Source organism: Diprion similis, chromosome 3 (assembly GCF_021155765.1).
Source record: "Diprion similis isolate iyDipSimi1 chromosome 3, iyDipSimi1.1, whole genome shotgun sequence".
Taxonomy (NCBI): Eukaryota; Metazoa; Arthropoda; class Insecta; order Hymenoptera; family Diprionidae; genus Diprion; species Diprion similis.
In genome coordinates this window covers 7,880,009-7,894,988 of record NC_060107.1, presented here as the reverse complement: position 1 = coordinate 7,894,988, position 14,980 = coordinate 7,880,009, and the positions used below count along the sequence as shown (strand labels likewise).

Here is a 14,980-nt window from a genome sequence, read left to right as displayed (position 1 = left end):
TGAAAAACATAGAAACGGGATGTTGAAAATCGAAGAATAATCATATACAACAATAATTATCTTTCGAAGAAACAGGATGTTTGTCGATACTCATAATATCTGTATATGTACATACTTACATATACAATACAGGTTTGGACTTACGATTCAAGGAATCTTCTCACCTATATACAATGCGTTCGTATACATATAACATAGGTATATATAATATTATGTACAAGTTTAACGAGCAATGACTAATGAAGCAGAAATGCGGCAAGATGTAGCTGCGTGCTCAGGAGATAGTAGTTAAGTACGATCCCAGAAACGCGATGAATGAATGCATTCTGTAAATTTTAATGCATAATGCGTAGGTACATACGTTACTGTTGTTCTCTTACCTTTTACCTTGTTGTTGGTTTTTTTTTTTTTTGTTTTTGTTTTTGTTTTTGTTTTCAACTTTACCCCATCGTGCTTCTTTCTAAATCCTTCTTCTCCCTGTTCATCTCCGTTTTTTTCTCGTTTTTCTGTCTAGTGAACTTGGCATAACGTATACAGTATGCATTCATAAGTTCGTATATAGGTATGTATTTTGCAAGGAAATCGGCAAACTGACTACGCGACGTGCGTGTTGTATCTATAAGCAATAACTTTAGGACTTTTGACCTTAATTTAACCCGTAAGACGTCACGTTTGCCTTAGAACCTTAAGACATATTTGAACGTAAAAATTTCCCGCTTCTTTCGATTACGGTACCAAAAATCGGGAGAGTGGATACCAATTTGGAAAATCAAAGTTGACGTCAAAATAACCTAGAAGATGATGTTCAAGAAGGTCCACATTGAATCCCTTGTTAGAAAATTCATCTAAGATTCAACCTTGGTAATGATTATTATTATTACTATTCTTTTTTTTTTTTGTGTATTTTTACCAAACGCCGCGGGATTCCCAAGGGTTTCCACACTTTTTTCCCACCCGGTATTATCATTGAAATTAGAAACACGAAACGGACGTAACTTTTTAACGGATTACAAGCACGTTTTGCACTGCTGCGCCTGCGGAGATATCCTACGCGTACCGTATTAATACGTGTACAGTGTGTATGCACGTGTATATATACATATTAGGATACATATACATGTGTAAAATGCCTTTCTTTATAATGGAATACGCGAATCACGCGCGCAAGGTCGACACACCACTCGGAATACCTTATGTGCAAGGCATACGCACTCTGATATATATATATATATATATATATATATATGTACAAACGGGGCTGCCACGTCAACTCACCTAGCTTTCAGACCATAATATTTTTGATTTGCATCGTGATTTTTTCTGTTGTTGTTGTCTTTGCGCTGAAACGTTATTCTGAATTTATTCAGATTTTTCGGAACAACCGATTTTGAGTTACGATTAATTTTTAACCGAGAAATAACGACCATTTTTGAAAATCTGAAAATAACATTCACAAAATTCGTATGACAAACGTGGAACAATTTTTAAAATTTATTTTTTCTTTTTTGTTTATTACTTACACGAAACTTAACGTCAACTTAATACGTAACAAAGGAGATTCACACTTGTAATATCAAGTCTTCGTTTGACGTTTGAAAAGCTTTTCCGACGACTTTTTCATCATTTATTCAATCTCATAAAATAGTTATTATTCAATATGTCTTATGGATCGTGATATTTGGGTTAAATGCAAATGTCAGGACAGGAATAAACAATAGAAGTGCTACGACGTGATTCTTTAGAAAATTGAGAAAAAAGAAAAACAAAAAAAAAATGTGACCAAAAAGTGAAAAATGATACGAGCGCGATCTTCCATGTAACGTAGAACTCTAATCTTTTCACAGAATCTTTCTCTTAACCTTTGGAAGAAAGAAAGAAAGAAAGAAAGGAAAAAAAAAAAAGGTACAGCCACGGTGACAAATTGTAAATTGTTTTTTTTTTTTTTTTTTTTAAACACCCTAAAGCAGATGCATGCATCGATGGATGATATAATCCAAGCGTTCGTTGGATAAAAATAAAAACTTTGATCGTCCAGTCTACGTCTATTGTTACAACCTGCGGGTATGTAATTGTATATTGTACACCTATTCGTACTATATAGGTATGTATATATGTATACCTACATGGAAGTGTGTTACAAACCCCAGGCTGTGCAGAGAGACCTGCAGTTAACTCGATTCTGGATATTGCTGCCCTGGGAATATAACCCTTATAGCTTATACCACGGCCCACGGGAGATTCGCCTTTATAAAATTCATTCCGGACCGACGACTAATATATACTATATACTATATATATATATATATACACACACACATATACCTCTATTATATACGTAGGGTAGACATGCTGAATTCAGCGAAAACTTTTCGGGTCAGGCATAATATACGTGGCAGCGAAAAGTTGCATAGAGTAATCATTGAGCGGTGAAGAAAATTTTGCGCAGTAGAATTAATTTTAATTCCGGGTTGGTCTGTGATTTCTGTTTTTTTTTTTCAGGGGAGGGCGGTAAAACGGGGTACTTAATTAAATACTTAGTTTTAGAGGACTCAAATATGCTAACCAAAGAGAATAAAAATGATTTTCAGATTTCATGGGAAATTTTTTTTTTTTTTTTAATTTGTGAAAATTCAAAATAATGCTGGATAATATTTATTTATTTTATAATATACAATTTTATAATATATGTAATTTTATCCAACCTACACAATAGAATACGTGATTTATTTTTTCGCGAGCGTTGTTTTTTTTTTATATAGGTGATGTATTTCCAGAATATAACTGTACGTATTCAGATTTAAATTTTACTCACATGCAAGGTAACTAACTAAGCTTATGTATTTACTACGTCTGTTAAAAGCTTGTATGTATGGACTAACAATAAGGTTCTGCTACTTTCTTGGTTGGTTGGTTGGTTTTGGTTCGTTCGTTCGTCTCGTCTCGTTTCGTTTCGTTTCGTTTCGTCTCGTCTCGTCTCGTCTCGTCTCGCCAACAAGTTACGAACGAACGAACGAACGAACGAACGACGGAAGGGACGGGAAGGGATGGGAAGGGAAGGGAAGGGAGGGGAAGGCCTCCGGGGGACGGAGATTGAGACAATGCGTATCGAGCGGTGCTGCGAGAAGCACCCGAGAGCACCCAAGAGTGTCGGAGAGCACCCCGTAACTACATATCCAACCACCCCCGACATGCGGGTACATACATAACGTAACCGTCCTCATATTTATGGGTATCCGCGTGGTTGTAGGTTACACTCTCACGGACGGGGGTGAAAAGTCGAGAGACTCGAAACGAGGCTCTTCGCCTTTACGAGGAGCTTCGAAACCGTTTACAATCGGTACACCTTGTACATTTATGCATACTGTATGTAACAAGTCAAAGCTTTGGCTAGATAATTTAAAATTTTTTATTTGCCATCTGAGATTTGAAATTTTGTACAGATTTTTATAGATCATATTTTGTATGTAATTGAATTTATATTGAAATTAAACGCGTTACTTACTAAATTAAAAACGATATCACGTTCAAGCTGGGCAACAGGTTTTTTGTTATTCTTTGGTTGAAAAACGTGGGAAATTGATGAAAACGTCAACGTTACTTGTTGTAATAAAATGTACATTACCGAGAGAATCTCATCATATGTATATATATATATGTATATATAGTGTACTTAACCTAACCGATGTTTAAGGGCGTTTTTTTACTCCATGCATATACAGGAAGAAAATTGCTATTCCAAGTTCGCGACGCGAGTTTAAAAAAGTTTCGGAATTACGACGATGAAAATCCCTGCAAGAGGACGAATACATTCAACCCCCACTTTCAACCCCCCCTCCCCCCGTTCCTCTCACGTACGTGTGCGACGACTGAATTGAAATTCATTGCCCGTATGCCGTAGAACACAACGTGTTCGTTGCATAATGCGAGGCGCAGCATGCTGCGGGTTCTTAAGAGCCTGCATTGGGCTCCAAACGGGCACTTACACAGAGTAAGAGTATAACGTTATTGTATAACGTTATATGTATACACGGGGTGTAATTGAATGCTCGAGTTCGGCCAAAAATCTCGACAGGTTTTTGCAGCTTTGCGAAACGGGAACGCTGGCGGACAATTTCTATCCTTTAAATGATTTCATCAAATGAGACAGAAATTGGGGAGGAGATGACGAACGGAGTGTCGTTTGAAAAGTTTTCGTCGGCGTATTTTTTTATTTATTTTTTTTTTCTTCCCAATTCTTTTGCGACAATTAACAAAGTGTGTGCTAATCGAAATTATTCTGAACAAATTCGATTAGCACAAGATGATATATATCCACAATTTGAGATAATGTTTTTTTTCTTGTTTTTTTTTTTACATCCGTTTCTAAAGTCTCGTTTCGTTCGCTTATCAGATGAGTAAAAAAATTTTTCAGAAAGACCAAGTAATCTCAAAAAATAAACATTTTCAAGGTTTTATTTATAGAAATATTGTCCTGAAATTGTTCATGGCTTAGTTTGTGTTATAGTCGGATTTGGACAGAATCATATAATTGTTTGAAATTTATGTATACTAATTTTGACGCAAATAACGTTGCTGGGTATTTTTTTAACGGGTACAGTTCTGTTTGCTCTTTTTTTTTCTCTCTGTACTCCCAGTTTCTGATTTACTTTTATGTATAGGTGACGTTACAATATCCTGCCGCAGGTCTAGTTTCACTTCCTGGCGAGTTTCCTTATCGTCCTTGAGATAATTCTCTTGCAGAATGTTTAGGCATTCTTCCAACCGTCCCAATTCCACAGATTCAGAATCGATCGAATTTAAAATCGGTCGTGTGTATCCGCGTCTTTGTCTATACACATCCCCCCCCCCCCCGCGCCCTCCTCGCTCTTTCTATTCTTTCTCTCTTTATCTTGCCCCTGTTTTCCATCCTCGAACGTTCAACGAAAACCGAGTCGGAGATCCTTTCGAGCGGGAAGATTGAATTGTCCCAGAGTTCGTAAAATGAATACAGATTGGCCGAATTTTGTTCACCTATATTGATTTAGGCCATACGCCCACGTCCTCGAGTATATTTCTATGCCTGTAAGCCACCTAGGTTAGCGTCTTTTTTTTTATTTTTCATTTTACCCTTTATACCGTACTTTGCAACTCTCGTTCCGTGCCACAGATCCGTAATTAACACTTTAGGTCTGATTGTGAAATCGGATTTTACTAATTCAAAATGGCGAACCCAATATGGCGGAAGAAAATTTTTAATTCGATCGAATACGAAAAACTCTGTCCAGGGGTTTTGGGGTCGTTGATTACGAATCGGAAATCAGATTTTGAAAATTCATTATGGCGAATGCAATCAGTGAGCCCCAAAACCTCTGCACAGAGGTTTTGACCGGATTCCATTAGATTTGAAATTTTCGTCCGCCATATTGGATTGGCCATGTTGAATTTTTGAAATTTGATTTCAGATCCGCAATCGGCGACCCCGAAAAGCACGGAATACTATTTTGTTAAAGCTGAAGCTGTTGAAGATGTTTCGTGTGACGATTGAAGGTGTTTTTATATGTATAGGAGAGAGAGAGAGCGAAGTTTGAGGAAAAAAGACCGAATATACCTGTTCCGAATATCAAATGACTTATTTAGTTGGGGCTTTACGATTTAAAGTGGAAAAAAAGGGTTTTTTAATTTTCTAACCTACCATCATAATTCGTGCAGAGAATCCCAAACTGCCAGAAATTGTATTCCAAATACTTAAACAGCAGTCTGGTACAAAAATATTCACTTCAGAACAAGAATAATAATTTCCTGTTTTTTTTTTTTTTTCAAAAAAGGCTTTCGAACAATCTTTTTAAGATCTAAATTGACAAAAAAATGAATAATTTCTCACGACACGTTTCAAACTCCGACGATCCTAGTTTTTATTCTCTATGCATGTACCTTTCTTTGTTTTCCTTATTTTTTTTATTTTTTATTTTTTTCTGCACATTTTCACTCTTCTATACTTCGACTTTTTTGTCGAAATTGTGAAATTCCATGAAACAGATTCACCCATGCTTTCAATTTAATTCGATATTACGACTCTTCTGCTACATTTTAATTCCTTTCTTCCCATTATCGTATACATATACATATATAACGAAAAGGCACATAAATACTAGTTTCCTTCTTTTAAAACGCACGCGTGCAGCGATATTAACGTGAAACGGGCGCCGCACCCAGGTCGTCTATCGATTTATCGCCCCCCCCCCCCCCCCCCCAATCTCACCCGCGTCTTTATCTTAATCGCATCATTTTTCTTTCCCCCCTTTCTTCTTTGGCATTTTTTTTTTCGTTCCTCCTACTTGCCGTATTCCTTTTCATTCTTCCTTATTCCTCCTTATTTTTCTCGCAGCACTATTTTGTGCAGGAAGTACAGATAATCGATCCATCAAATTTTAGATTATTAAATACAGTATAATTATGTAGAAGAAGAAACCCGATGTTTCAATAAAATATTGAGACACAAGTGTTATAGACGAAAATAAAATGAAATAAGAGTCTCTAACAGGATGGCGACAGACCGGCGGGAAAACTTGGAATTGCCCGGGAATTTCGTCTATCGGGAAAAGTCAGGGAATTATGATTGACCATAGGGGAAAAGCGTACTTTTTTTTATAAATAGTTTTCAAACTTCAGCTATGCTTCGTAAATTCGTTCGAGCTAACTTTCGGAAATGATATTTTTGAATTTCTAATTATTTGTCCAAAACGAAGCAATACTAGGTATGTGTTTTTAAGATCCAAATTCATGTACTCAAGGTGCACAACTACTGGAGCCTTTGATCATAAAAGCTGTCCAACGTTACCTGAATTTCGTGAGAAAGAGCGAGGGAATTGTGATTAACTTTTTTTTTTCCCTACGCCAAAAGTCGGGGAATTTTATTTGAAGAAAATTGTCGTCAACCTGCTGAAAAATTGCTTTCAATCTTGTAACGCTTACGGCCCTATTGAGGGATTGCACTGTATGGAATAATGTGAGCTTCCTTAGCTTTCTTCCTCTCTTTCAGCTGCGATGCATCTCGATACTGCAGCAGCAGCAACTTGAGGAGAGTAATGCCGCGATAAGTAGAAACGACGTGTATTTACGAGTCCCCAAGATTTTACCCCACCTTCGCCGTAGGGTTAAATTTATACGTTTACACGCTCGAATGAGCGCACAGATTCATCGTCCAAACTTCCCTCTTTCCTTCTTCCTCATTATTTTCTTTGACTTTGATTTTATCGTGACATCAAGTATATCTGACAACGTGTAAGATATTTTACGGCGAAAATAAACTTCCGCAGGTACGCGGCGAAAGTGAATTTACTAAATTTTACAAAATTTAAAAGTATTTTATCCCTCCCCCTTCCCTCTCTTTCTTTTTTTTCGTCGCCTATTAAACAGTAGATTTAAGAAAAAGTCCCCAGAGACCTTTTTTGTAGATCGTTCAATTTTATACAAAAATTTTTCCTACATTTACTTCAACTGAAAATGGAAAATCGTAAATAAGCACCTCTTAATATTTATATTAAGAGTTCAAACTTTTACAGATTTTTTTTTTTCGTCATCTTGAACGATATTTTCACTGTGACTAACGAAAAAAAATAATCCTTTCTTTTGGCCCATCCTAGTATACATATACATACAACCCTTATCGCGTTAAGTCGAGAACATTTTACTCCCGTGATTTCTCCCACGTGAATCTTTTTTGTGTGTATATATGTATGTATGTATGTATGTATGTATAGCTTTTACTCTCGGGTATAAAGTGGCGCGACCAGAACGAGGGAGGAGGAAAAAAGGACGAACGAAACGCGAAGAAACTTGAAGAGAGGTGAAACTTTTATGTGTTTTGCGAATTCCTCTTTTTTTGCCTTGTTTTCTTACTTTGCCTCCTTCTCTTGTTTTTTTTCTTGTCTTTCTACTCGTGACGCGGAGAAACGCCAACAAATTTGGCCAGAAATTTTACCAAGTACTTTAGTCTCGAATTTTTTTCATCGCGACGCGAACCTTATTATGTATACAATATGTATCTATCTATCTATCTATCTACGTATATATGCAAATTTTGTTTGCGCGCATATTTGCAAAAATGGTGTTACTTTGAAAAAAAAAAAATAAGAAATATATAGTTCAAATTTTTTTTTCACGAGAACGAGCCTGTAGAAAAATACTGAAAAAATTGATAAATGCAATAATTCGAATAGAATTTCACAGACTTATAATTATAATTATGGAGTAAAATTATCATTATTTATTGAATATATTATTTCAAGGTCGCGCAACGTAATAAAATTTTTGCAGACATTGCGTATTGTAATTAGTACATTGTTATAACAAAGAAAGAGCGGAAGTTCGCACGATGGAACGTTGAACTGATTTGTTCTTTTTCTACTTCTACTTTTTTTCCTTTCTTGTAAGGTACTTCATTTATCTCTCGCGTGTTATAATGTTCCTCGCGTTTTATAGCCTCTAACACACATCTTGCTTCATGTGAGCCTTGAATCTTACCACCGATTCTCATTATTTTATACATATATGTAATCGTCATTCTGGTATTTCCGCTATGACGTGTCTTCCCACCTTCTCTTTGTACGATGCGACTGTGTCCTTCATCCTAGTAATTAGTCATTTGAAATTTACCGAGAATTTCGTAAACGGTACTTTTATACATCTTATACATATATATACTTTTATTTACGTTCTTTGTCGCCAACGCTTTTGATTTATAGAAAGTTTCAGTCAGTTATTCACATTGCGTTGGGTCTTGAGAAAGACACTTTTCAACGATTAAACGACCCGATGTCATATATTCATACCTATATTTTGACAGATTTAACCCTTAGATTCGTTATCGGTGACCCCAAAAACCATAGAGTATCCTACTATTTTGTTGTAAAAGTTGATTCGGTACACACAATAATGCGTGATTCAAAAGGACAAATGATAAAGAAGAAGAAGAAGAATAATAGACGTGATTGACATTTTTATTTTTATCACATAACTTCCGAACATACATTTATAGAGTTGATGATGATGATGAAATTTTCGACAAAAGTTGAATAGAATTACGATTTTTCAGTCGTAAAAAACAAAAAAATCAATATCGACTCATATGTAGGAAAAAAAAAATGGTAAAAAATCAACAATCGATCCTGAAAAATGCAGCATATTTTTTGATGCATATATATTATGTATACTATAATAGCTGGATGTGGTTGAAATCGGTTTATTTTACTTATACCCAAAGTGAATTTGAGTTTTGTGAAACAGCAATTTCAGATCGCGGAAATCGCATAGCCAGAATAATAAGGTGTGTTTTGTTTGAGTAACATTACGAGGTTTGAGATTTGAGCTCTCCGGGTTGCGTGTTCAGAGAATCTTCTCCCCCTGGACATTGAACCTTTTGCTGCCGATCAATGAATCAGACGACGACGAAGAGGAGGAAGAGGAGGAGGAGGAGGAGGAGGAGAAGAGTTTAGTTTAGTTTAGCACGTCTCGTATAAAAGCATCAATCGCAACGCTTTGCTCTCTTATATATTACATCGTACACCTAGATCATTATTATTATTATTATTATTATTGTTATTGTTATTGTTACTAGTATTATGTGCGTTTTATACTAGCGTGCTTTCGGTATATACGCATATATGTGTATATATACATATACATATAATAATATTATAACGTGTTTATAACACCATTGCTTTCACTTTGCACGGGCGTATTATGTTAATTTTTAAAGTCAGGGTAACGCCTACGTAGACGCGTCTACCGTTTTTCCTCCTCTCTTCATTCTTTCTATTTTTCTAATCCATTCATAAATTCTTTACTCTGTATGTGTATATGTTTTGTATGTATATATATGAAGTGTAAAATATTCGCCCACCGAGTTTTCCTAATTTTTTCTCGCCCCACCGCCGCTGTGCACAAGAAATTACTCTACGATGGTCTTCTTCTCTCCCTTATACTTATACGCCAAGTGTTATGCTTATAATACCGGGAAAAATCTCTTTATTTATTGCGATTCCGGCCCTCGCACTCATCTCGCTTAAAATTCTTGAGTAGGTATATAGGTATAAGGTATAATACATATATAATTTGATTATTCAAATTTGTTATATTCATCTTTTCTGCAATCCATGCACTAAAACAGATCGGCAAATTTCTTCGTACGATCATATTTACAAGTTGTTCGATGATTTGTTTTCTATAAGTCTGATAATAAATGAAATATTGTACGTATAAACATTTTTTAATGGAATTTTTTTTTCTTCTTTTTACCTGGTCGTTTTTGCACCCCGAGGAAGATGATTACGGAGGCGAAAATTAAACGACGCACTATATATAACGTAGGCCTCGAGCTTTTTGTGCAGGACTTTGCAAATTTTAGGGAAAATAAATTAGGCATGCAACTCATATTTGAATAACAATTTGAATTCAAATGATATGGTTTAAATGTTTAATGAAGAATATATATCACAGGAAAATCTTCATATAATATACATGTTATGCATGCAAGTATACGTTATACGTACAATACAAGTATACGTTATACCTGAAGTATAATAATTATACATTATAATAAACGATAATAAATCTATGTTTCAAAAATAAATACCTACAATAGAAAACGGAATTGGAAAAATTTACAAGAAAAACTCGTTATCGAGTTGTATATATATATATATCATTATACGGCTGAGGTAAACCTAGGAACTATATATAGTAGTTTTTAAATTAATATAATACATACATAAGGTTTAAAGCTTTTCTTTCTATATAAAGAAATTGAAAAAAAATGCACGCACACGTTTACGAGTTTTTAAATACAAGTGTTGTAACAGAAATCCTTGAACATTTGAGATGTATATTGTAATACATGTCATTTCATGAATATAAATTAAGTCCTACGGAGTACTACATAATTTTTCATCTTCACTTACTACTACTACTACTACTACACCATCACAGCACAACACACGTGCGTGCGTGTAAACTGTGAATTTTTCTCTGTCCATGAACAAAGTCAAGTATCCCGCGACCTTCCTTAATGTAACGAAACTGCTCATATTATACGCGTTGCATAATTGACTCGACGACATAAAAAATGTACATCTTTAGTATATATACATATATGTATATTTATACATACACACACATACACATGGAATTGGCATCTTCTCGAGTTTCTCGTCTTGAATTCTGCATTATATATATTTATATGTATATGTATATAATAACCATCGCAAATTGGACCAATCGCCTTTACGTCAACGACGACGATATTCTCCTCTTGTCACCCTCTCCTTTTCCTTCCCTCCCTCTCACAATCAGCAATTTTAATTCATTCGGGGCAAACACCACGTCTTACTCGTTCTTCAGTTCGTTCCCTCCCGGCTTCGGTCTCCTACGCACCCGGGTGACTTCCTACGCAAAAACCGAACCCGTCCACCTACTGACGGCCTCGTCTACGCCGTCGTGTCCTGCCCACCTGGACCCACGCTTATTTCGACGCCGATAGCCTCTCAGACCTTACCTACCTTCCCTTTCCTCGTATCGTCGTTGCGGCGCCGTTTTCTCAAGCTTTCCGGCAGTTCCTTAAGTCCGGGTCCATCGGCTGGACGGCTATCCGATCGTGTCGGAGAATTTCTTTTTTACTTCTTCCTTCTTTCTGTTTTTTTTTTTTTTTCTTCTCCTCGTTCAATCTTGAAAATAATATTTTGAAACTTTGTATACCTACCTGCATTGATTTTCTTGTAAACTTGAGTGATTTTTTTTTTTTTTTTTTTCACACCGTCTCACACCGTTGGTGATTTCGTCCCTTGTGCATCGGAAAGAATATCACGGATTGAGAATAAGTTCTGTTCTGAAAGAATAAAAAATTGCGAGATATTCGAGGTTTCCTGTGAAGAATTAGGAAATTCTTGAGCGTCGATTTTTTTCTCCACATTTTTGCTCGTTGTTACGCGGAAGGAATAATTTAACACCCGAAATTACGGTTTCGATCTTCAAAATATGGCGATCACGGCAGTCTCCAGCTGTTTGGGACCCCCACCTTTACCGCCTGGAAAACGGTTCCTTCAACGATCGAGCAGGAAGCTTTCATCCACTTATCAGAGCTTTCGGGACCCCGCTATCGAGGTCTGGAATCCACTCGGTACCGACAATCAGCAAATTGGGACCGTAGCCAACTGCCCAGTTGTGTTTGATGCTGGAAACAATAAATATTGTCATCGTAAAATTCGCCAAGGATGCGGTGGCTGCAGTGTTTCGACCGCTGTTTCGAACCTCGTTAGAAGCAGATCCGAGGGAAATTTATTTAACGCACGAAAGAAGTCCGATGATTTATTTAACAATTACAGCGTCGTAAGCAGTCCTCTAGATAAATGCATAAAGGCCATTTACGGCAGCTGGCGTAATCTTATGCAACGTAAGTTTCGTCCTCGATTTTCTATTTACTCTTATTCTTACTAATTCAATATTTTTACTAAGACGAAAACTGTAATTCATCGGTTTCTCGCTAATCAAAATAGCCTAATATTTTCAAACAGCGAAATTTTCCTCTTTACATTCGAATCGATTTTAGGCTAATTTGCATGAAATTGATTTTAATTTATTCAAATCCGGCCACACGTCGAATGGTTCGATCTAATTGAAGTCGAGGAAAATTTAATCAAGTATGTATTATTATTGTATCATTGTAGAGAGAATTAGACGACAATTGCATTCCGATTTTTAATACGATTTAATGCTTTTAATTATAGATTTCGAAATGGCATCGCTACGGCATGCGGTTTAATATCATAAAATATTTTAAACAGTCAATAAATTTGTACGAATATGTATATTATTATCAGAAGCAAGCTGATTTGCCGGAGGTATAAAGAATGTTGCCTGAAAATATATAAACACGTCGATACTCTTTATCTTTTTGCGTCAGCCTTCAGAATTCCTGCATGGGCAGAATATTTTTTGCACAGTTCAACAATGCGCGTTACTGAATATTATTATATGTATAGGCGGGGTGAAGTGAAGCGAAGTGAAATGAAGTGAAGTGAAGTGAATGAGTTAGCTCAGGTATTATTATAGTGCGAATGAACAGGTTGTTGCGATACGAGTTTTCTTAGAGAGCGATCCGCAGGCATGACATGCCGCTATGCTGATCGCAATCTGAATTACTGACGTGCTAGATAAGAAGGTATTCGAAACGATTGTTTTTTTCTACGACCAACATTATTAACACCCGGCAATAAATCTACAAGCGATATCTTTATATCCACTTGGCTTGGCTGTCTGTCCTCAAAGGCAGCTTGAATTAGATTCGGATTGGTGAAATCGAGGAAAGACGATCGATTTATGTTTATGTACAGGTTTGTTCCCTTGCCTATGTACCCTATATATGTATCTATATGTATGTATATATGTTCAAACGCTCGATTAGATTGTACGTAACAAAGTGACGATTTCGCACTCTGGAATTCAGGAATCGCGTGCTGCAATCTTGATTTAACGAGTCGTCGTTTTTCACTTTATCGTCTCGTTCTTCATCTAGATATTTCGTAAAGTATTTATATTTACGATTTATGTACATATATCGGTGCTGTGCGATCAATCGATTTATTGAATTTTTCGATCAATTGTTTTTCAAATTTTTTGCAATCGAAGTTAAAGTTTTAAACATTTCATAATTATTGGAATCACAATGACTATGGTGTGATTGCTAATAATTACAGTGGTAAAAAATGATTGCTAGATTGCAGACGTTTTCATAATTGCAACGCGATCACAATGATTACAAAACGATTACAGTAGAGAGTGACACAACGACTGCTTCAGCGGCTGACCCATCGGATTTTCGGTGCTAAAATAATTTGAAATTATTCATCAACGACGCAGATCCGATATTCACATGCAGAAATAAAGCGAAAACGAATTCAACTATGTACTCTTGGCTCTGGTTAAGTTCCCGTTTGTTTAATCGATCGGAAAGCCGTGGATTTTGGCAAACGTTGGATTTGTAAAAACCGAAAAGAGTTTTTCATTGAAACTACTATGAAAGCAAATTAGTCACAACATGAATGCAAAATTTGTTCAGGGCAGATGTAATTTGTTTTTAATTTTTATTCCACGTTGACAAATTCCCACGAGTCTTTAGTCCGCGATGAAGGAGAAACAGACTTTTAACATATCTTCTACATTATGGAGCATCTCTCTTCAAATCTCTCAAAGTTACGCCGCCGAGAGCTCGACTATGTCGATTCCTCGAATCAGTTTCAATAGTTGTGTAAACAGAGCGGGTGCAAACAGTGTTTAAGTAACCACGTGATAAGAAGTCTCGAACAGTCTATCCCCCCATAATTTCACTCCTTTTTACCTCGGCTGGCAGCCGCTTTTATCCTCTACAATATTTTTTTTTTATCTTCGTCTCAAATTTTGCCCCAAGACATCCTGGCTTCAAACTTATCACTCGATTAACGTCACAGGATGAGTTTACAATCTTGTATGTCGTAGTCAGTCGTAATATCTTACATCCATGTAATGTCTGATACCCAAAAAAACTTTGTTGGAAAAGAACACGGAGGGAAAGGAAATTTTTTAACCAACGAAATAGATTTTCTTCGAGTCCATTCACTTCGATATAGTATCCCAAGTTTTTTCTTGGTTTTTTCCAAACACCTACGATGACTTGAATGCGTTAATTTCGATTTTAAGTTATCAATATAGAAGTATACAAGTGATGTCTATTACATTATTAGGAATCGAGGGAGAAAGATAGAAAAAAAAAAAGAAACTGGAATTGCGGACGCTGGAGTGGGATTGATAATGTCCCTTGCCAATTCAGAGGAGCAATTTGCGAGCGTTAATTAACGCGACGTGCCAGTAGGTATACAGTATGTATGTACGCGAGAGACTCTTAATGATTAATTAAGAAACGTTTCTATGGCAACGTCTCTGGGTATAAGCTGGACGGTCTCTTCCTGAGCTG

The 14,980-nt window shown here is 36.2% G+C and overlaps 1 protein-coding gene across 5 annotated transcripts in view; it reads left to right on the top strand.

The window, feature by feature from the left end:
* LOC124404077 (caskin-1) overlaps window positions 1–14,980 on the top strand; it is a 49,874-nt gene that overhangs the window by 23,122 nt on the left and 11,772 nt on the right. The window contains exon 1 of one of the 5 annotated variants that reach the window (XM_046877913.1): window positions 11,974–12,424. The exons of the other annotated variants lie outside the window; for them this stretch is intronic. Within the exon in view, the coding sequence (XP_046733869.1) occupies window positions 12,010–12,424 (415 nt within the window). The 5' untranslated portion in view covers window positions 11,974–12,009. Of the gene's footprint in view, window positions 1–11,973; window positions 12,425–14,980 lie in introns of those variants that run through there. 5 annotated transcript variants of the gene reach the window in all.